Raw genomic sequence first — 24,386 nt, 5'->3', positions numbered from 1 at the left:
TAGATACCCACGGGTGGCTCGGGTATCTATGCCCGGAAGTAGGACCAAAATACCGGTATTAGACAGGTATTTGCTCCCCCATTAAAGGTGCCAAATGTGACACGGAGGGGGGGGGGGGGACTGGAAAAGCAGAAGTTCCATTTTTGGGTGGAACTCGCTTTAAGGTTCTATTTGGGGGAAAAAAACACAAACCCAGAAGAAAAAAAGGGTTGAAAAATAATTTTTTGAATAATTTGTAATAAATGTATTTAGTACTATTTTGTTTCGATGTCCTTCTCTGGTACCGAAAAAAGTCCGTCACATCAGTCCAATCTTCTAAAATATCACAAAGGATGAGGCACCCCCATAGCCCATACAACCCTAAAACGTGCTAGTCGTATATCGAACATGAAGAGCTTACTAAAGTTCCAAAAATTCTCGTACGACAGAATAAAAAAAATCAGAAGTGTTGTAGTGTACTTGTATCGTATTTTCGGAAGACAACTGTACTGATTAAACTAAAATCGTACGATCTGGTATCATACCAGAATAATTTTCGTGCTTGTCCGATTGGATAATATCAGATGAACTGTCGCGATCGACTCTCGAAAGCTCTGTACTAACGGTCCGATTATCGTACGATCGCTTTGAAAGCTGTATTTTTTTGTACGATTTTTCGGATCGTGTGTACGGGCCATAGGCACCCCCCCTCCCCCCACAGTTAGTAATCACACCCAGGGAACACATTTAACCCTTTGATCACCCCTGATGTTAACCCCTTCCCTACCAGTGTCATTAGTACAGTGACAGTGCATATTTTTTTAGCACTGATCACTGTATTAGTGTCACTGGTCCCCAAAAAGTGTCAAAAGTGTCAGTTAGTGTCCGATTTTTTTCCACCGCAATATTGCAGTCCCGCTATAAGTTGCTGATTGCCAACATTACTAGTAAAAAGTAAAAAATCGAATAAATAAATACATAAAAATATCCCGTAATTTGTAGCTGCTATAACTTTTGCGCAATCCAATCAATATTCGTGTACTGGGATTTTTTTATTTTTTACCGAATACATGTTGGCCTAAATTGATGAAGAAATTTGATTTTTTTACACTTTTTTTATTGGATATTATTTTATAGCAGAAAGTAAAAAATATTGTTTTTTTTTTTCAAAATTGTCGGTCTTTCTTTGTTTATAGCGCAAAAAAACAAACAAACCGCAGAGGTGATCAAATACCAGCAAAAGAAAGCTCTATTTGTGGAAAAAAAAGGACATCGATTTTATTTGGGTACAGCGTCGCACGACCGCGCAATTGTCAGTTAAAGTAACGCAGTGCCGTATCGCAAAAAATGGCCTGGTCATGAAGGGGGGTAAACGTTCCGGAGCTGAGGTGGTTAAAGGAAGTGAGAAAAATAAAGGATCTACTGTCAGGACCAACAGGTAATAAAGCTTTGCTACGGGGAGACAAAAACAAAAACTGCCTGCCTCCAACCTACTGATTGGACAGTGAAAGAACATTGCCTTACCAGTGAGGAAGGTCACTCTGCTCACTACTACTGTCAGCAGTTTCCAGCGTCAGCACTGATGTCACTATGCCAATGCAGTATATTCAGACTGGCCCACCATCCTTACATACAGGGGATTACAGTAGGCTAATATGAAGACAATGTCAAGTATTTATACAGGCTGAATTAAAATGTCAACAGATAATATAGGTATGGTACAGGGGGAATAAGAAAAACGAAACCTGCCTGCCTCCATTGATCCTGACCAAATCTCCAACTCCATTTGCAGAAATGCAGCCCCAGACTTGCAGGGAATCTCCACCACACTTCGCCATGCTTGTGCCAGTCCACAACATTATCCCAGAGATTAGGTGACAGCGCCTTGCCACCCATAGTTGATTGTTTGGTTCGGTTGCACTAGCAGGGACTGAAATGCTCCACGAAAGCTCTTTTCATGCTGAGCTAATCAAAATATCCACAGCTGATCACAGATGGAAGTCAAATGGCTTTCTGTACTATTGAGAAGGTGATTAGCTACACTTGATTGAGTTTACATGTCATTTTGAGGAGGGGGGGGTGATCCTTTTTCCAACTCAGTGATTCTGTTTTTTTAATTTTTCATATTTTTGCTCAGACATGTTGGTGTTCTATCTTTCACCTGGATGTTTCTAAGTTGCACTGAGTAAATACAGCTGGATAAAACAAAAACTGTGTCTATCTTCATTTCAGGCTGCAAAGCAACAAAATTTGATTATTTTAAAGGGGGGGGGATTCTTTTCTATACCCTCTGTGCCTTAATAAAAGGTGCCCCTTTAAATATTACCTTTATTGATACAAATTAGTACATCAGACAGATCTAGAACAGGGACAGCCATGATGGAGGTAGGGACAGGTGGGGGTCCTGTATCCCCTCCGCACACAATGAAGTTGGATCAGATGCGTGTCAGAGGGGCTTCCAGCAGGCTGAGACGTCAGCAGAGTAATAACAGACCCTCCTCCCTGTCTGAACTCTTGGAGATGTGAGCGTAGCACAGACACAGCGCACCGGAGCACTGACTGCACAGCATGTACGGTAAGGATCAGAATGGGGGTCTTCACATATCACTAGAGGGGTCACTAACTGCAACTGGTGGGGGGGCTACACAGCCTGGCATCAAATGGGGGCAACAAACAAAAAGACTGAGCCTGATTAACTGGGTTTAGGAAATAAAGATTCTTATTATAAGAATACAGCAGAGTGTGTGCATGCTGCTCCTACTAGAGTGCAGGACAAGTTTAGCTAAGTTTTATTGAAAATAATTTTATTATATTCCTATCTTTGTGTACTGTACAGTAATATCATGTGCAGAAGGAAGATTATTACTGGATAAAGGAGATTATATAAATATATGTATTTATTAAAAGGACTAGATGTGGTTGTACAAGTGAGTCAGTTGAACTCTACAAAGCAGAAGACCAGAGCCAGTTGTACAGTATAGAGTTCTGCTATCAGTGCAGCTATATGGAGGAGACAGAAGTAGACGGCGGATTTACAGAACAGATTTATAGCCAGGAGGGCTCTCCAGATACAAAGTTGCGGTGGCTGCAGAATACAGAACTACGGTTTTGGTTGACTGTATAATAGAAACCTCAGGGCAGGGCAGCTTTTCAGGTCTATATAGTAATAAAGCAGAGAACTAGGGAAGGCAGCTGCACAGTTGCAGAAGCTGTATGGTAGATATGTACTTTTATGGCAGTTGCATGGGAAAGACACACATAGTTACATAGTAGGTGAGGTTGAAAAAAGACACAAGTCCATCAAGTCCAACCTATGTATGTGATTATATGTCAGTATTACATTGTATATCTCTGTATGTTTTGGTCGTTCAGGTGTTTATCTAATAGCTTTTTGACACGATCGATGCCCCCCGCTAAGACCACCGCCTGTGGAAGGGAATTACACATCCTTGCTGCTCTTAAACAACCCTCTACGTAGCTTAAGGTTAAACCTCTTTTCTTCCAATTTTAGTGAATGGCCACGTGTCTTATTTAATTCCCTTTCGCAGAAAAGTTTTCTCCCTATTGTGGGGTCACCAGTATGATATTTGTATATTGAAATCATATCCCCTCTCAAGCGTCTCTTCTCCAGAGAGAATAAGTTCAGTGCTCGCAACCTTTCCTCATAACTAAGATCCTCCAGACCCTTTATTAGCTTTGTTGCCCTTCTTTGTACTCGCTCCATTTCCAGTACATCCTTCCTGAGGACTGGTGCCCAGAACTGGACATACAACTGGGGTAGTTGAAGAGCAGATACACTCAGGACAGTTGTACAGTAAGACCATATAGCTGGAGGACTGTAGTGCACAGATGGTCAAGGTAGCAGGACAGGAGATAGTACATGCAGCTTTACAGTAAAGCGTACAGCACAGTCCACTTTACACTAGAGTACTATAGCACAGTCCAGACCATTCTATACTAGAGTAATGTAGCAAAGGCCATTGTACATAAAGCAGTATAGCACAGACAAAGGTGTGCGCAGCCAATTGCATTAGGGTGTGCACCCCAAAGTTCAAACACACATGAGCAGTAGTACAGTGAACGGTGTCAGTAAAGCAGTGGATGGTGTCAGTAGGGTGGTGGACTTTGTCAGTAGGGCAGGAGATGGTGTCAATAGAGCAGAGATTCGTGTTAAAAGTGTTTTATTTTTATTATTTTATTTTATTATTTTTTTAAATTTTATTTTTATTTTTTACAATATATATATATATATATATATATATATATATATATATATATATATATATATATATATATATATATATATATATATATATATATATATATATATATATATTTTTATAATTTTCTTAACAATTTGTTAGGAGTCCAATTGGGGGCTTTGGTGAAAAAGCAGAGAAAAGGACTGAGGACAGAGATTCCCCAGTCCCTTTCTCTATAGCCTCAGCTGCCAGCAGGGGGAATCTGTGTCTCACAGAGTGTTTAGGGTGTGCCCAAGCACAGCTGGCACACCCTCTGCGCACGCCTATGAGCACAGATCATTGTACACTAGATCATAGAGCACATACCATTACTAGACTAGTACAGTAAATGCCACTGTACCATAGGCATGCGCACAGGGTGTGCTGGGTGTGCCTAGGCACACCCTAATCACTCCATGTGCATTTGCATTATCCAGGAGCAGCACCAGGTCAGTGGTTGGGGGTGCCAGTGGCCATTGTAAATGCCCCATTATTTTAAAATCTAGGTTCAACTTGAGGAACACATTACACCCGTATTTAGGGTGTATCGTAATATGCTCCCAATCAACTGGCTCCAGCCACAAGAGCCAGCAGGTGGTGTCCATGTGTGTTTGAGCTTTGGGGTGCACACCCTAATGCAATAGGCTGCGCACACCTATGCATGGTACCCTAATGTAGTACAGCACAAACCATTGTACACTTGATTAGTACAACACAGACCACTGTACACTAGGAGTAGTATAGAACAGACCATTGTATGGTAGAATAGAATAGCACAAAACATTGTACTCTAGAGTAGTACAGTATAGACTATTATGCACTAGAGCAATAAAAGGTAGACCATTGCAAACTAGAGTAGTACAATACAGACCATTAAACGCTAGAATAGTACAGGGCATACTATTGTACACTATAGTAGTACTTCACACACCATTGTACAAAAAAAAGTAGTACAGCACAGTCCACTAACCAAAAAAATGTTCATCACAAAGGTAAATTCTCCAAACCTTCACTTTATTAGAACAATACTAAGCCATTGTTCTAAGCCAGTATAGCACATACCATTGTGCACTAGATTTATACCATACGGACCACGGTATTCTAGAGTAGTACAGCACAGTCCATTGTATACTATAGTAAAGCACAGGCAATTGTACATTAGTACAGTACAAACTATTAAACATCAAAGCTGTATAGTACAGGTCTTTGTATACTAAAGTAGTACATCACAGGCAATTGTACAGTACAGATCATTGTGCACTAGGGTAGTATATTACAGACCATTGTACAATAGGGTAGTATATTACAGACCATTGTACAATAGGGTAGTATATTACAGACCATTGTACAATAGGGTAGTATATTACAGACCATTGTATATTAGAGTAGTACAGCACAGATCATTGTACACTAGAGTAGTACAGGTGGTCCCCTAGTTACAAACTTTTCGACTGACAAACGGAGGGAGACAACAGGAAGTGAGAGGAAATCTACCTCTGGGAAGGGAAATTCACTCCTTTAATAGTTATTATGGGGAAAAGGTACTTCCACGGATGCTTTATCATCAAGGCTTGTTTCCACAACAACCCAAAATTTTCTAAATCCAACTGTCATTGGGACAGAAAGGGAGGTGAAATCTTCTGAACAGGGGCACAGACAGCAAAACAAACTTTGCAGGAGTGTTAACCCTTCCCTATGCTATCCATAAAGCTTAAAAATATTTTTTTGGGTTGGAGCTACACTTAACAATTGTACCTGTTCCAACTTACAAACAGTTTCAACTTAAGAACAAACGAAGACCCCTTTCACACTGGGGCGCTTTGCAGGTGCTACAGTGCTAAAAATAGCGCCTGTAAAGCACCCTGAAAGAACCGCCGCTGTGTCTCCAATGTGAAAGCCCCGAGGGCTTTCACACTGGAGCGGTGCGCTGGCAGGACAGTGAAAAAAGTCCTACTAGCAGCATCTTTGGATCTTTTGAAATCAATGGGGCAGCACGGCTATACCGCCGGCATAGTGCTGCTGCAGCAGCGCTTTGCGGTGGTTTTAACCCTTTCTCGGCCACTAGCGCGCGGGGGGGTAAAAGCGTCCCGCTAGCGGCCAAATAGCGCCGCAAAATTGGCGGTAAAGAGCTGCTAAAAATAGCGGCGTTTTACCGCCGACGCCGCCCCCGCCCCAGTGTGAAAGGAGCCCTACAGACCCTATTGTGTTTGGAACCCGTGGACCGCCTGTATTACATACCATTGTACACTAGGGTAGTATATTACAGACCATTGTACACTAAAGTAGTATATTACAGACCATTGTACACTAGGGTAGTATATTACAGACCATTGTACACTAGGGTAGTATATTACAGACCATTGTACACTAAAGTAGTATATTACAGACCATTGTACACTAGGGTAGTATATTACAGACCATTGTACACTAGAGTAGTACAACACAGATTACTGTACATTAGGGTAGTATATTACAGACCATTGTACACTAAAGTAGTATATTACAGACCATTGTACACTAGGGTAGTATATTACAGACCATTGTACACTAGGGTAGTATATTACAGACCATTGTACACTAGGGTAGTATATTACAGACCATTGTACACTAGAGTAGTACAACACAGATCACTGTACATTAGGATAGTATATTACAGACCATTGTACACTAGGGTATACATAGTTACATAGTTACATAGTAGGTGAGGTTGAAAAAAGACACAAGTCCATCAAGTCCAACCTATGTGTGTGATTATATGTCAGTATTACATTGTATATCCCTGTATGTTGTGGTCATTCAGGTGCTTATCTAATAGTTTCTTGAAGCTATCAATGCTCCCCGCTGAGACCACCGCCTGTGGAAGAGAATTCCACATCCTTGCCGCTCTTACAGCGTAGTAAGGGTAGTACAGCACTGGCACATAAAAGACCTTTCAGAGGTTCTAACCCTCCATCTGTATAATAAAACTTTTGAATGCAATTGAGCTTTAAACGTCTCAATTGGTTTCCCACTGGTGCTGTAACTCTATAAAGGGTGCCACTGGAGAGCTGTTCTTGCTCTAAAAAAAAAAAAAAAAAAAAGTAAAAACGGGCTTAAAACATTAAAATGTTTCAAAATCATCTTTTCACCGACACATTCCTTATATTTTATTTATATATTTTTTGTAATATGATAAATGGATGTATTTTGCGCAGAGGTCTTTAGTACCAGTTATCAGTTGACCTATATGTCTCACAATAACGTCTTTGCCAATAAAGTCGAAATAGAGTTGAATGTTCTATTGCTTCTGCATGTTCTGTGCAGAAATATTTTATGAAACTGATAGAGAACTACATAAGTTATATAAATATTTCATGGCTGCTCTCCCAATTCGGCTTTATTCAGGCGGCCTCTGCTGTCTAAAAATAATGAAAGTGTCTGATTTTTTTTGTCTTTCAGAAATTAAGCAGATTACAAACTCAAAGGACAGTTAAACACCGTTAATAGTTCTCCAAGACCATAGCCTGCTTCACAGTCGGACACGTCTTCCAGCGCTGGGTTAGGTTAATATGAACAGCTGGTGTTCAGATCCTGGAACCACTGGGTTAATTTGGTGCAAAATTGGAACATGCAGTGAGCTATTGACCGTAGACTCTTAAGCTTAATTTGTTGTTTGCCTTTTAACAAGATTCGAGAGGAAGGAACATGGAGAATGTCTCTTTGTTGAGCACTCCCAATGCTTCCTATGATCCCTCTGGGCTTGGTAGCTATTATGGAAATTCTAATCCCGAAACACATTTTGTTAGCAGTGACTTATCACCAAATTTCTACATCATTCTCCCAGTGATCTACTCGGTCATTTGTGTGGTGGGATTGACTGGAAACACAGCGGTCATCTATGTCATTCTCAAAGCCCCCAAGATGAAAACGGTCACCAACCTCTTTATCCTAAACCTGGCGATTGCTGACGACCTGTTTACTCTTGTCCTTCCCATCAACATTGCTGAGATTCTTCTTCATTACTGGCCTTTTGGTGTTGTCCTTTGTAAGATTATCTTGTCCATAGATCTTTACAACATCTTCTCCAGCATTTTCTTTTTAACGGTCATGAGCATAGACCGCTATCTGGTCGTATTGGCCACCGTAAGGTCCAAGAGGATGCCCTACCGCACCTATCGAGGAGCCAAAATTGTAAGTCTTCTTGTTTGGGTCTTGGTCATTCTTATTGTGTTGCCTTTTACCATTTTTGCTGGAGTATACATGGACAATATGGAGTTTAAGAGCTGTGGACTGAATTTCCCCAAACCAGAAAAGCTCTGGTTCAAGGCGAGTCGTGTCTACACCCTAATGTTGGGATTTGCCATTCCAGTCTCCACCATCTGTATCTTATACATGCTCATGTTGTACAAACTAAGGAATATGAGGTTAAATTCCAATGGCAAGGCCTTGGACAAGGCCAAAAAGAGGGTTACTATCATGGTCTTTGTTGTCGTAGCAGTTTGTCTTTTTTGTTGGACACCTTTTCACCTAGCTACCATAGTGTCTCTGACCACAGATTTGCAGGAGACATCTGTAGTTATTGGCATCTCCTACTTTATTACGAGTTTGAGCTATGCCAACTCCTGTCTCAACCCATTCCTCTACGCCTTCTTAGATGACAGCTTCCGCAAGAGCTTTCGGAAGATGCTGGAGTGTCGACCAACTTGAAGTTCATGTGATCATAGGATCTTTTAAACCATGGCTAACATTGTATCTTTCCTAACCACTCAAACTGCTGATACCTAGCAAGAAAAAAAATGTCCTTAAGTAATAAAAAGAAATGGAAACGTTCTGGCTCTCCCTAGGACTTGCTCAACAAGAAGTGGCACCTAAATTCAATGTGGAAAATGGAGCCTAACTGCCTACAGATTACTGACCACACCTCACTAAGACACACTGAAGGGTTTATACAGCCAGTGGCCTCAGGTAGTTGCCTTCATGGCTTTAACCTTAACCTGGTCCAGTTTCAATGGAATGGAAGATATTAGGAGTACTTCATTTTTTGAAAGGCACAGACGTTTTTCATGTTCCTTAGCTTTAATATTTATGTAAAACAGGTCTACATAGCAAATTATGGTTTTAGTGTTTGTAAGCCTCAGCCACCCAATAAAGTCATCTTTATTTACATAAAATTGTATTGCTTTATTTTCTAGAAGTGAATGAATGGATTGAACATGGAATTAAATATGGTAGCGTCACGGGCCATCCTTTTAAAGGGGATTAAAACAATGACATTTTTTGTGTGATCTGTTCACTAACACTATGATAGCAATTGCATATAAAATAACCCTGTCATGTAGTTGAAGTCAAACAACATGCAGCTAAAATAATAATTTTAGGCTAATGACCATCTGGAAATGACCCCTAACCTCGTCCCACTTCATTCATTGCCTATGTCTGGATGGGTATCTAAAAAGATAAGAAGAAAAAAACACCCGGGTTCCTAGGACAGGAAATTGGCTTGGGAGGAAACCATGACTTTCATCCATTACACTGTGGGATGGCTTAGGCAGAGTTGAATGGAATCCAGCCTGAGGAGCATAGTCAAGTCTTTTTTTTTTAGCTGGAACTTGGTTGAACTCAGTTCCACTACCTCTGGCTCAGGCCCTCTGCTCATCCTTATCACCTGTAAACACAGAAGTCTGGCTTCTGTGTTTACCAGTGATAGCTTGTCTTCCAGTGGCTCCCACAGAACTGATCTCCTGAGCGGCTTCCACTGAGTGCAGGATGGGGACAAGGGAAATGCAGGTGCTCAGGGTGCACAACAGATGCCGAAACCCCCACTGGATTGTCTTCCAGCAACCAAGTGAGAAGGAGCCACCTACAGTGTGCAGGGAGTTTCTAGAGCCAGCTGTGTGCTTCATCTTAAAACAGCAACAAAAGTAAGACATGGAAGATGGTTAAGCTTTTAAAGGGGGGGGGGAGATATGGGGGCAGTGGAGGGGGGGTTGCATGCAGAGGTCAGAGCTGAACAGGGGTGAAAGTGAGATGTTGATGGGGAATGTAGAGGAAAGCAGCTGTGGAAGATAGCTGAACTCTGCATTCTGTGTGTAGCACATCTCCGAACTCTGTACTCTGTGTGTAGCACATCTCCGAACTCTGCACTCTGTGTGTAGCACATCGCCGAACTCTGCACTCTGTGTGTAGCACACCCCTGAACTCTGCACTCTGTAGCGCACCGCTGAACTCTGCACTCTGTGTGTAGCACATCTCCGAACTCTGCACTCTGTGTGTAGCGCACCCCTGAACTCTGCACTCTGTAGCGCACCGCTGAACTCTGCACTCTGTGTGTAGCGCACCGCTGAACTCTGCACTCTGTGTGTAGCGCACCCCTGAACTCTGCACTCTGTGTGTAGCGCACCCCTGAACTCTGCACTCTGTGTGTAGCGCACCCCTGAACTCTGCACTCTGTGTGTAGCGCACCCCTGAACGCTGCACTCTGTAGCGCACCCCTGAACTCTGCACTCTGTAGCGCACCCCTGAACTCTACACGTATAGCACACCTCTGAACTCTGCACTTTGTACATAATGCACTCCTGGTGTTTAATGCCCCTTAAAGACCCTCCCACTGTTAGGCTGCTTTCACACTGAGGCGTTTTAGCCCTAGAAATAGCCTCTAATGCCTGAAAACTGCCTCCCCATTCATTTCAGTGTGTCTTTTCACACTGGGGCAGTGTGCTTTCAGGACATTCTGAAAAGTCCTTCAAGCAGCATCGTTGGGGCGCTTTAGGAGCAGTGTATACACCGCTGCCAAAACGCCCTGCCCATTGAAATGAATGGGCAGCGCTGCCAAAGTGAATGCAAAGCGATTCGGCAGCGCCGCAGCACTGGCGTTTTTAACCCTTTCACTGGCCGCTAGTGGGGTTTAAAAGCGCTTTACCGCGACGCCCGGTATAGTAACTGAGCACAATGCACCATTTAAAGTGGTAAACCCAAAACCAACACTGTAATATCTTGCAGCTTTCCGAACATTAAATGAGGTGGCTGCATTAGTTTTCCTTTCTTTGGCTTTTCCCCCTCTGTTTTATCCTGGTGATCTGGCCAGTAACACACCTCCTGTACTAGAATGCCTCTATTCTGGATGAATGAGCACAGGGGGCATATTTGGAACTAACATTGTCAGTCTGGTGGGGAGGGGAGTGTTAGTGTATTTAAATCTGCCAGTACACCTAACACATTGAAGCTGAACTCCAGTTAACACTTGATAAGCTGTTACGGCAAAAAAAAATATTTTGGGATAAAAGTTTTATGTAAATAAATAAAAGCTGATCATTGTAAGCACCCGTCAGTGGTAAATGGTTTGTCTCATCCATGTAACTTGATATATCAGCAAGAGAGCTTGTTCTTTTGAAAAACAACAGATTTACTGGCTGGATCATCAGATGGAAATAAAAGAAAGAAAGCCTAAAAAAGAAAACGAATAGAGCCGTCATATCCAAGGATTGGCAAGCTGCTTTAACCACTTGCTGATATTTACTGCAGCAGGTCGGCTCTATTGCGCAAAATACCGTACCAAAATACGTACCTGTACATGATTTTGTGCAATAGCCACTGGAGGGGGGGGGGGGGGTGCGATCATGTTCTGATTGGACACAAGGGGAGCCAATCCGCGGGTCCGGCGGATGCGATGTAAACAAGGCAGACCGCCGTTCTGTCAGTCAGTGTCATTAGTACAATAACAGTGCATATTTTTGGGGGCTCCCAGAGTGCACCACAAACAATTTAATGTAGGCAGTGATTAAGGAGGTTGCAGGGCAGCTAAAGGGCTGTTCACAGGGGTCAAACATGGGGCGGCATTGGCCGGTTCAATAGAAACCAGCCGACATTCGACCCGTGTGTACGGCAGCAGGGACAGCTTCTGTCAAAGGGGCATGACCAAAAAAGGTCTGCCAATCGGTACCTGATCAGCGCTCTCAACCACGACTGAGAGCACTGACCACTGTGTTCTAGCGGGGCACAAGGGGCGCAATACCCCTGTCAGAACACAATAGCTCAGAGGGGGAGATTGCTGCACTAACATTTCATAGTTAGTACAGTGGCTCCTCCCAAGCACTTCAGTATTTGTTTATTCAGCCTGCTGGGGTTGAAAAAAAAAAAAAAACTACTAGTGTGTACCAGGCTTCAGTATGCCCCTAACAATTATAATCCATTCAGCCAGGTTTCCACTATTGCGACCTGAAAGTCTCGCGATTTTGCCGTGACTTGAAGCAATGCCTATGTATTCTTGAGGTCTTTGGACCTCAAGTCGCATCAAAGTGGGACCAAAGTAGTGCAGGGACTACTTTGAAGTTGCGCGGATATGAACGGTATTCATTGGAAATCATGGGGTATGACTTGTCATGCGACTTTGCAGTCCCAATTTGCAGGACAAGTTGCACAAGTGGAAACAGAGCCTTAAAGTTGTGCCACTCCGAGGAAATTGCCAGGGAGCAATGTCAATTAAGGGGGGTGAGCAAGGTATTATGCCAATGTGTATCACAAAGCTCAAAAAGTGGCATAAATTCATAGGGATAGGAAGCCAACAAGCAGGGCCGGTGCTACCACTAGGCAAACTAGGCAGCCGCCAAGGGCGCACTGGTGTTCCTACTCTCTTCTCTCTGCAGCAAGCAACTAAGTCTCAGCATCAGCAGGCCGCTGTCGCTCCGTTCGTACATAGTGTCAGAGGCGCAGCAGCGGAGGAGGACTGAGTCTGTGTCCCGACTCCTGAATGAATAGAAGCAAGCAAACATTCATGGATAGGCGCTGGTAGGCTGCGTTTGATGGGCGCTGGTGAGGCTGCATTTGATGGGCACTGGTGAGGCTACGTTTGATGGGGGCTGGTAGGCTGCGTTTGATGGGCACTGGTGAGGCTACGTTTGATGGGGGCTGGTAGGCTGCGTTTGATGGGCGCTGGTGAGGCTACGTTTGATGGGGGCTGGTAGGCTGCGTTTGATGGGCACTGGTGAGGCTGCATTTGATGGGCACTGGTAGGCTGCGTTTGATTGGGGCTGGTGAGGCTGAGTTTGATGGGGGCTGGTAAGCTGCATTTGATGGGGGCTGGTGAGGCTGAGTTTGATGGGGGCTGGTAAGCTGCATTTGATGGGGGCTGGTAGGCTGCGTTTGATGGGCACTGGTGAGGCTGCATTTGATGGGCGCTGGTAGGCTGCGTTTGATTGGGGCTGGTGAGGCTGAGTTTGATGGGGGCTGGTAAGCTGCATTTGATGGGGGCTGGTGAGGCTGAGTTTGATGGGGGCTGGTAGGCTGCAATTGATGGGCGCTGGTGAGGCTGCATTTAATGGGCGCTGGTGAGGCAGCACTTGATGGGCACTTCATTAAAAAGGTGGGGTATACATGTGCAGCGCAGAGGGGGTGGAGCCAAGGGGGGGTGACGCCTAGGGTGTCAAAAATCCTTGCACCAGCCCTGCCAACAAGTAGGCAACAAGGCACTCCTGCAATCTTTATGTCCGTTCTTAGCAGGAACATTAGAGATACAATCGCTGACACACAAATCATTTATTGCTCTGATAGCAAGGGTAACTTGGCACAAATTTGTGGCAGTGTTGAATTGTAAGTCTGTTAACTTGCTGCACATTTTCACTGGCGAGTTGTACACTTGCAGAGCACTTGAAGCACAAGTTCTAGATGACACTTTTCCAATTTGTAGAAAATTTGCGTGGCAAGTCTCTAGCATGAGCGAAGTTGTGAGTCTACAGCAAGAGCTCTGCAAGTCTACAGCATGAGAATTCAGCCACAGTGACCCCCTGTGGTGGGATGACTATTGCACAACATAAGTGAACCAGAACTTGCAGCAGACTTGCAGAATGTTTGCAAAGTTGATCTGGAGTCATGCAATGTGGACTTGTTGCAATTGTGCAACAACTTTGTGAAGCCTGGCAAGTCTAGCAATAGCTTAGCAAGTCATTTCAAACTTGCAGCACAATATCTTGCCATTTGGGTGACAATTTGATTTTCCTCGCAGCAAAACTATGAAGGAGAGCTGCTACAAATCACTGACGCTCACATGACATGGCTCTTCCAGGGAATGATGGTAGAGCATAAAAAAGCATGTTTTTTGGCTCATGGCACTTAATTAGGGTCGCCACCTCATCCCTTTAAACCCGAATACATATGAATTACAGGTTTTGAGGCTAATCTAATGCAGATAAGGAACCAGTTGAGTTTAATTATCACCTTAATTAGCCACAGAACCTGTATAATTCATATGCGTTCGGTTTTAAAGGGATAAGGCGGCAACCCTACCCTTAATCCTCTTGGAAGAACATGGTATGGCTACATGGCACCAGTGTTCTCCATCACAGGGGATTATGAGGAGTACACAACATGAACCAACAGTACAGTCATTTTGGTTCAGTACCTTGTGCCCAATAGCAGAGGATTATGGGAAAGAATGCAAGAGGTGGTAGTCACAATGTGTAAGCAGTTGTATCTCTACTTCGTTTGATGAAGGCTACTTTCACACTGCGGCCGCATTAGCGGTAAAGCGACACTCATTTTAGCAGCACTTTACTACCATTTACCATTCATTCCAATGGGCAGGGGCGGTGTATACAGCACTCCCAAACTGCCCCAAAGATGCTGCGTGCAGGACTTTTTTTTCCTGTACCGCAAGTGCTCCGCCCCAGTGTGAAAGCACGCGGGCTTTCACACTGGGGTGGCATGGGAGGCGGGTTTCAGGTGCTATTTTTAGCGCTAAAACGGCTGAAAACCGCCTTCAGTGTGAAAGTAGCCTAAGGCGTTGGCAGTAAAGTGCCACTCGTTTTAGTCGTGCTCCACCGTTTTCTTAGCTGCGCTTTTTGACCGCTAGTAGGGCGCTTTTACCCCCCCCGCTAGCGGCCGAAGGGGTTAAAAGCGCCGCGTTGAAGCGCTCCCAATCCGCCCCAAGGATGCTGCTGGCAGGACTTTTTTTCCCGTCGCGCATCCGCACCGCCCCAGTGTGAAAGCACTCAGGCTTTCACACTGGGGCGGCATGGGAGGCGGTTTTCAGGTGCTTTACAGGCGAAGGCGATATTTTTAGCGCTAAGACCCCTAAAAACTGCCTTCAGTGTGAAAGTAGCCTTAATGCTCCCAGCTGAAAAACTGCCATAAAACAATGGAGGGTTGGTTTACTGAAACCGAAGACTGCAAAATCTGGTGCAGCTGTGCAAAGAAACCAATCAGCTTCCAGGTTTTTTTTTTTTGCCAAATCTTAATTGAACAAGCTGAAGTTTGAAGCTGATTGGCTCCCATGCACAGCTGCACCAGATTCTGAGTGCTCCAGTTTTAGTAAATCAATCATAATGGCTTATATTCTCCAATACCATCGGGAACATAGCGTTCTTTGAAGTGATCATATAGAGTAGCATTGACAATGTATGTGTAGCACTGACACAATCGCTTGAACCCGCAATTCCAAAACTAATCAGAAAGTGTCCCCCTGCTGTCTCTGCTCAAGTACTTGGTGTTACGATTCATTTTCTATCATTCTACAATCTAGTAGTTGACTGCTTTGCATAGTTCTATCACTATGATAGCCCCATACACACTATTAGATTTTCTGCAGATTTTTGTCTTCAGATTTACCAAAACCATGTAGTGCGAGGGCCTGCCTGATTGCATACAAATTGAAACTCTTAGGCCCCTTTCACACTGGGGCAGGAGGTGTGTCGGCGGTAAAGCGCCGCTATTTGTAGATGCGATTTACCGTCGGATTTGCGGCGCTATTCGGCTGCTAGCGGGAGGCGGATTAACCCCCGCTAGCGGCCGAGAGGGTGTGAAAGGGGCCTAATGCCGCGTACGCACGACCGGACTTTACGTCATACTTGGTCCTACGGACCGGAGTCCGTCGGACAATTCAATTGTGTGTGTGGGCTCCAGCGGACTTTTTTTTCCCCAAAAGTTCGACGGACCTAGAAATGAAACATGTTTCAAATCTTTTCGATGGACTTGAGTCCGGTCGAAAAGTGCGCTCGTCTGTATGCTAGTCTGACGGACAAAAAACGACGCTAGGGCAGCTATTGGCTACTGGCTATGAACTTCTTTGTTTTAGTCCGATCGTACGTCATCACGTACGAATCCGTCGGACTTTGGTTGATCGTGTGTAGGCAAGTCCGTTCATTCAGAAAGTCCGTCGTAAAGTCCGTCGGACAAAGTCTGCCGTAAAGTCCGCTCGTGTGTACGCGGCATAAGAGTTTCAATTTGTATGCAATCAGAAAAGTCCGCTCGTCTGTATGCTAGTTCCACGGACAAAAAGCCACGCTAGGGCAGCTATTGGCTACTGGCTATGAACTTCCTTGTTTTAGTCCGGTCGTACGTCATCACATACGAATCCGTCGGACTTTGGTTGATCGTGTGTAGGCAAGTCTGTTCATTCAGAAAGTCCGTCGGACAAAGTCTGCCGTAAAGTCCGACCGTGTGTACGCGGCATAAGAGTTTCAATTTGTATGCAATCAGGCAGGCCCTCGCACTACATGGTTTTAGTAAATCTGAAGACAAAAATCTGCAGAAAATCAAATAGTGTGTATGGGGTCTACATGCCAACAATGTGCACCGGCGTGTCTTGAGTTGTATGGTTCCCCACCAACTGAATAAATCTGTACTCATATTTTACGCTAAATCATATCATTTATTTCTGCTGACCAAGCCGCAAATTGATTTGCTTCCCATGATAGAATGCATCATTTCTTCAGTGTTGTCACATGAAAAGATATAATAAAATATTTACAAAAATGTCAGGGGTGTACTTACTAATGTGAGATACTGTATATTGGGGGGGCCCTGCCAGGTAGGCTGTACGGGGCCCCGTGATTTCTAACAGCAGCCCTGATCACGTATATATGCGAGTGTCTCAATTTCCTCTCCTATTTTTTTTATCACACAGCAATATAAAGCCTTGTTAGGTAGGATGAGCAGGCACCCCTCTGTCCCCGCCATGTAGCTGTGCAGCCTTCAATCTATGTAGGGATGAATATAGCTTTTATGTAAATGACAGACGCATCTTTCAGTAAACATTTCTAATCAACCCCCTCTCAGCTCAGCATCTAAAACTGATATGAAAGCAGGTACCTTAAAAGCATCTGTACCAGAAAATGACCCCCACCGACCTATCCCGTTCATCGTGTCTCCATACAGGCAGAAGCGCTGAAACAGACTCACACGTTTGTGTTCTGCATAAGTGAAGCTCCATAAAAGATTATTAGTCCACCTGCTGTGTGCGTCAAATTAAGCACAGGAGCTCCATTCTCCTAAATTGGAAATGCCCATACACAAACCACGTACGTGTTTAGGATGAATTTTCCTTCTATTGGATGCGAATATACATTCTGATCACAGAAATTGGTATGTGACAGCAAAGTAAAAGATTTGCTTAAAGTAGATCTAAGCCCAATCACTAAGATTTCATGCAATTTTTCTCATTGGGGCCCCATTCACACTCGTGTCTGTGCTAGAACGCAGCTGTTGGCGTGTGGTAGGATGACAGCGGCACGTTGCACGGTTTGATTTTTGTTTTTAAAGAGAACTTAACCCCTTTTGCCCTGACCGCACACATACACTCACTGGCCACTTTATTAGCCACTCTATTACCTTGCTAGTAGCGGGTTGGACCCCCTTTTGCCTTCATTCTTGGTGGCATAGATTCAACAAGGTGTTGGAAACGTTCCTCAGAGATTTTGGTCCATAGTGACATGATAGCGTCACACAGATTTGTCGGCTTCACAACCATGATGCGAATCTCCTGTTCCAACACATCCCAAAGGTGCTCTATTGGATGAGATGTGGTGAGTGTGGAGGACATTGGAGTACAGGGACCTCATTGTCCAGTGGTGAGATGATTGGAGCTTTGTGACATGGTGCATTATCCTGCTGGAAGGAGCCATCAGAAGATGGGGACACTGTAGTCATAAAGGGATGGACATGGTCAGCAACAATACTCAGGTAGGTTGTGGTGTTTAAACAATGCCCAATTGGTACTAAGGGGTCCAAAGTGTGCCAAGAAAATATCCCCCCCACCATTACACCACCACCAGCCTGAACCGGTGATACAATGCAGGATGGATCCATGCTTTCATGTTGCATACACCAAATTCTGACCCCACTATCTGAATGTTGAGACTCATCAGATCAGTCAACGTTTTTTCCAATCTTCTATTGTCCAATTTTGGTGAGTCTGTGCAAATTGTAGCCTCAGTTCTTAGCTGACAGGAGTGGCACCCGGGTGTGGTCTTCCGCTGCTGCAGCCCATCTGCTTCAAGGTTCGATGTGTTGTACGTTCAGAGATAGTATTCTGCGTACCTTGGGTGTAACAAGTGGTTATTTGAGTTACTGTTGCCTTTCTATCATCTGGAACCAGTCTTCCCATTATCCTCTGACCTCAACAAGTCATTTTCCTTCACTGCCGCTCACTGGATATTTTCTCTTTTTCGGACCATTCTCTGTAAACCCGAGAGATGGTTGTGTGTGAAAATCACAGCAGATCATCAGTTTGTGAAATACTCAGACCAGCCCAGCAGGCACCAACAACCATGCCACCTTTAAAGTCACTTAAATCCCCTTTCTTGCCCATTCTGATGTTCGGTTTAAACTTCAGCAAGTTGTCTTCACCACATCTAGATGACTAAATGCATTGAGTTGCTGCCATGTGATTGGCTGATTAGCAATTTGTGTTGCCAAACAATTAAACAGGTGTACCTAATAAAGTGACAGGTGAGTGTATATGCGGCCTCACGGAAGTGGGCTTTTTTATGTGGGGCCGCATATATGTGTACCTCCCTTTGTGCTGGGAGCATGCAGCACAGTGCGCTCCCAGCACAGAGACTATACTCTCCCGAGAGCCCCGGGTCACCTACTAATGATTGGGACCCGGGACTGTCAGTTTGGGGTCACCTGATTGCTGTGATAGCCTCTTATTGGCTATCACAGGGATCAGTAACTGTGAGCTGGCCCCTAAGATTCCTTCCTCTTCTGAATAAAGAGAAAGATACAAGAGAGGAATTGTAAACAAATCAAAGTGTGTAAAAAAAATTAAATAAAATAAAACAAAAATTAAAAATAAAGAATAAAAAATAAATAAAAAGAAAGGAAAAAATACCAAGATCAAGGTTGCCAGGTTTAGTGTGTTAGGCCTTTTTCACACGGGGGGATCCGTATGTCCGTTTTTCATCCTTCCGTTTTCGGATGAAAAACGGACATACATGTATCCCTATGGAGCGTCGGATGTCAGCGGTGACATGTCCGCTGACATCCGACCCGCTCCGATCCGAAAAGTGTAACGGAGGAAAAACCTACTTTTCCATCCGTTTTTGGATCGGACTCTACGGTCCGTCATCATCCGATCCCCCATAGGGGAGAGCGGCGCTCTGACAGGTCCGTCGCTGCGACTGACCTGTCATTTTCCTGCTCAGCAGGGATCGGCGGAGCGATCCCCGCTGAGCAAGCGGGTGTTCACGGGGCGGATCATCACTGATCCGCCCCGTGTGAAAGAGCCCTAAGGCTCGGTTCACACTGGGACGACTTGGGATCCGACTTGTAAGCCCTCAAGTCGCCCCAGAAAGAGATTCACATTACAGTGAATGGGAGCGTCTTAATAGACACTACTGAAGTCGCTCCGACTTCAGAGCGTACTCCCTGTACTACTTGGATCCGACTTGGTAGGCGACCTGTACCATAGAAATCAATGGAAGTCGCCTCCAAGTCAGATCTCTCTCTACAGTCAAGTGACTTTGCAGGGAAAAAATTTAGTTTGCCCAGGCAAACCCCTTCCTCCCAGAGAGCTGATTATCCTGTGATTGGCCACAGCCAAAGTCGCCTGTCCTGGAGGCGACTTGAAGTCGCGTTGTAATTTGCTTAAAGTCGCGCTGAAGTCGCGTTGAAGCCGCGTTGAAATCGCCGTACAAAGTCGCGCTGAAATCGTGTTGCCCCTGTGTGAACCGAGCCTTAGGGTCAAGGTCGGGGTCAAAGGTCACAGTCTTACAACAAATGGATCTGTGTAAATCTGCCTGTCTGTGTTCAGCACAAGTCAGTCTAACATTACATTCAGCTCACAGTCAGCATTTTTCTGGTAGAATTAAACAAATTTTAATTGGTAATAGTGTCGGTGTGTTTTAGGCAGGATTAAAAAAAAAATGCAAAATGCGCACTATTGATTCTGGGCTGTACTACGGGTACAAACATCAAATAACAAATGTGATATCTCTGCAATCCCCAGGAGCAGGAGAATTTATTTTGGGTTGTTCTTTGGTGGTAAATTATGATAATAGAGAGAAATATACAGCTAACTTTTTTTTTTTTTTTTACTATTTTGATAATAATAATAATAAAAGAAATACATTTTTTTTGTAAATTGGTAATTTTCCGGCTACACTGATGTTCACTGATAGGCCGCACTGATGGGCACTGAAGAGGCGGCACTGATGAGGTGACACTGATAGGTTGCACTGATGGATGGCACTGGTAGGCGGCATTGATGGGCATGGATAGGCACTGATTGGCAGCACTGATTGGCAGCACTGATGGGCACTGAAGAGGCGGCACAGATGAGACAACACTGATAGGCTGCACTGATTGGCAGCACTCATTGGCACTGATAGGTGGCATTGGTGGGCACTGATTGATAGTACTGATAAGTAGCACTGGTGGGCACTGATTGGCAGCATTAAAGGACACAGATTGGCAGCACTGGTGGGCACTGTTTGGACTGCACTGATAATCTGGACACAGTGCCCTGATTATCAGTACACATGTCCCCAACACATGCCACTGTGATTGGCCCTTTACCCCTAACTGTGATCAGCTGAGTTCGAAGGACTCTGCAATCACAGAGCGTGCCGCAGGGAGCGTGTGGGCAGCGGAATCATGGGAGGACGTCCATGGATGCTCTCCCTGCATTGGAAGCCCGTGCTGTAGACGTCTTTCGGCTATAGCGCAGGCAGCAAGCACTTAGACAGAAAAATGGAAGCTGATTGGCTACAGCGCAGAGCTGCACCAGATTTTGCACTCTCCAGTTTTAGTAAACCACCAAAACTAACATTTTATAGTAGGACTTTACTAGTATAGATGGGACAGACACTTCATTTGAGAAAGATTTATACAAAATGTATTTTGTTATAAATCACATATATATTATTTTATAAAAGAAAAAAACTTATCTTATAAAGGCCAACTAATTACAGGAAAAGGTCAACTGAGGCTGAGAACCGAGGGATGTGAAAGGGACCAGCCTCAGTTGAGCTTTCCCTGTAATTAGTTGGCCCTTAAGCTTCCTGAATGGGTCAAGCAAGGTAAAGTTGCATGTAAGTGGCTCCCTGATTGGCATCTTTTATGAGAGGTTACTAATTGCTATATCATGGAGTATAATCTTAGTGGTCCCCATTCTGGTTATTTTTAGCTCCCTTGGGAGCATACTAATTAGCCTGATTTGGGAACAACTGAGCCTTCTCCTTTGCTCCTCCTGGGGCACGCCATCACCCCTCGCTGGTCCTCTGCTAATTTCTGAGTGTAAGTCATACATGTGCACCTCCTTACATATGCATATAACAGTCTTACAATGTAGATATGCATTTTTTCTGCTGCTGGTTGTTGAACAGATTCTTTTGTACTGATTAACAGTGATGGCCCGTTTATAAGGGGCACCCCCCCCTCTATCCATGCCTCCGGCCACCTCAATCTACATGCAAGGAGCCGGACGCATGGATTCCAATGGGGTTTTTTTTTTTTTTTTTTAAGCACGTGAGGCTTCAGCCTTGCCCGCCCGTGACATAGATGGAGTACGTGCAGGGATTACTCACTGACAGCCCGGGGGGGGGGACTTTTGCGGGTGACCTAACCGACCGTGAGGGGGGGGGTGCTTGTTTGCCATCCCCCTCAAAAAAAAAACACCAGCTGCCACTGCTGATTAAGAGTATATTTTTTCAGTCAGACTACTCACCCCTATATCCAAGAGTGCTGGATCCTGAGGAAGCTGTCAAAGTGAAACGCGTCGGCCTCTGATCTCTTGGTTAAATCTGGCTCTGAAGGAACAGCATGCCCCTCTGTGCCTTGAGCAGCGGCTCCCGCATGCATGCCAATCAGGACCCGGAAGGAAGACCAGGTGAAGATGGAAGCCCTGTCAGCGGTGACAGCACGTCCTGAAGGGCTTCATTTTAAGGTAAATTTCACATAAGGTGCTAGTATGCGATGCATGGCGGTTTAAACACTGATTTAACATGGAAGAAACATAGTATGTCTCTACTACATTAAAAATCCTGCCTGTTCACCAACTTTTCTGTGTTACTTTAAAGAGGGAGTCCCGTGAAAAAAAAAAATTAAAAGTCAGCAGCTACAAATACTGCAGCTGCTGACTTTTAAAATAAGGACACTTACCTGTCCCAGGGTCCAGCGATGTCAGCACCCGAGACCGAATCATCCCTCGGTCCTCGGGTGCTGCCGCTCCCATTCTCTGTTAGGGAATCGGGAAGTGAAGCGCTGCGGCTTCACTTCCCGGTTCCCTACTGCGATTGCGCGAGTCGCGCTGCGCTTCCTAACTGGTCCCCGCTGTCTCGGGGACCCGTGTGTATCCCAGCAGACAGCGCAGTGGGGACGGGAGGGGGCGTAGACTCCCGTGGGAGTCTATGCCGGAAATGGGTGCAAATACCTGTCTTAGACAGGTATCTGCACCCCCCTCCCCCCTGAAAGGTGCCAAATGTGACACCGGAGGGGGGGAGGGTTCCGAAAAGCGGAGGTTCAATTTTTGTGTGAACCTCCACTTTAAGTACCACTTTAAGATCATGGAGTGGCCTAGCTAGTCTCCAGACCTTAATCCTATAGAAAATTTATGGAGGGAGCTGAAAACTCAAGTTGCCAAGAGACAGCCAAGAAATCTTAAGGATTTAGAGAAGATCTGTAAAGAAGAGTGGACCAAAATCCCTCCTGAGATGTGTGCAAATCTGGTCACCAACTATAAGAAACATCTTACCTCTGTGTTTGCTAACAGGGGGTTTCTCCACCAAGTACTAAGTCATGTTTGCTTGGGAATCAAATACTTATTTTACTCACTGAACTGCAACTCAATTTATAACATTTGTATCGTGTGTATTTTCTGGAATTTTGGTTGATATTCTGTCTCTATCATATAAAATACACCTATTATAAAAATGAAAGACCCTTCATTTCTTTGTAAGTGGGCAAACTTACAAAATCTGCAGGGGATCAAATAATTATTTTCCCCACTGTATCTTCAGGAGTAGATGCCACCAGTATAAAAGCTGTAAACTAGAAAAAGTTTCAGAATATATTTTTGAGCACTTCCTACTAAGGGGAGAGACGTATAGTGTTTCTCAATTACTGTCATTGATTGATCGAAGAGAGTACTTACAAATCAGCTTGATAACAAAATAATTGTTGTGGCACATCCAAATGGTGACCACCACAGGGTGTTTGGCCCGGGAGTTGTGGAAGGGGCCCATGAAACTCCCACGGGGCATCCAAAGAGTGGCACAGGGAAATTGTCACATACCTGATTGGAGGCTTCAATGATGAGGTAGGCCTCTCTTGTATCTCCAGACCAGGCCCCACTGAAGATGGAACAGATGGTACAGAGGGACAGGAGGAACACAAATGCTGACATGTGTTGATGGGAGTGCTTGCAGCAGGTGATGCCGTCCCAGGCAGGCTGGCAAGACATCAGGTCAGGAACAGTAACTGTGCATGGAGATCTACCTGAAGTTAAAGGGGCACTCCGCATGGGTTGCAGGTTCCAGATGCAAGGCTTGTCAGAGCTCCCAGCAGACAGGAACTCACTGTAGTGATCAGAGCTGATACAGATGACAGCACTCAAACCAGATGTGGGAACAGAGCCAGAAACAGAAGCATGGTCCCAGGAATAGCCCAAGGTCAGCAGCAGGTGGGTAGTGAGGTAAAGACTCATAGAGGCATGGAGGCAGAAGGCAAAGACGTGGTCAGGAACAGAGCCAGGGTCAGGAACTGGCAACAAGGCAGAATCAGGATTCAAGTTCAGGTCAGAGTCAAGCCAGGTCAACAGTAAGGAACAAGCAGAGTAGCAGCAGGATGCAGGGAATACAGTAGCTGAAAGACCAATCAACACTTAAACGTGAGCAGGAGCATCCTTAAATAGCCCATCTGGCGTAAACAAGCACTGGGTGCATGCCCGTGCACATTCCTGTGCTCAAGCATGCGCCT

The 24,386-nt window shown here is 44.7% G+C and overlaps 1 protein-coding gene across 1 annotated transcript; it reads left to right on the top strand.

Moving 5' to 3' along the window:
* The first annotated feature begins 2,328 nt into the window (after nucleotides 1–2,328).
* NPBWR2 (neuropeptides B and W receptor 2) lies at nucleotides 2,329–9,364 on the top strand. The gene is made up of 2 exons (XM_073606553.1): nucleotides 2,329–2,554; nucleotides 7,659–9,364. The coding sequence occupies exon 2, from the start codon at nucleotides 7,905–7,907 to the stop codon at nucleotides 8,904–8,906; it is 1,002 nt and encodes a 333-aa protein (XP_073462654.1). The 5' UTR covers nucleotides 2,329–2,554; nucleotides 7,659–7,904; the 3' UTR covers nucleotides 8,907–9,364.
* The last annotated feature ends 15,022 nt before the right edge of the window (nucleotides 9,365–24,386 follow it).

The sequence above is a fragment of the Aquarana catesbeiana genome, linkage group LG12 (genome assembly GCF_042186555.1).
Source record: "Aquarana catesbeiana isolate 2022-GZ linkage group LG12, ASM4218655v1, whole genome shotgun sequence".
In the NCBI taxonomy this organism is placed as follows: domain Eukaryota; kingdom Metazoa; phylum Chordata; class Amphibia; order Anura; family Ranidae; genus Aquarana; species Aquarana catesbeiana.
The sequence above is the reverse complement of the archived record's forward strand: the minus strand, read 5'-3'. Positions and strand labels throughout refer to the sequence as shown.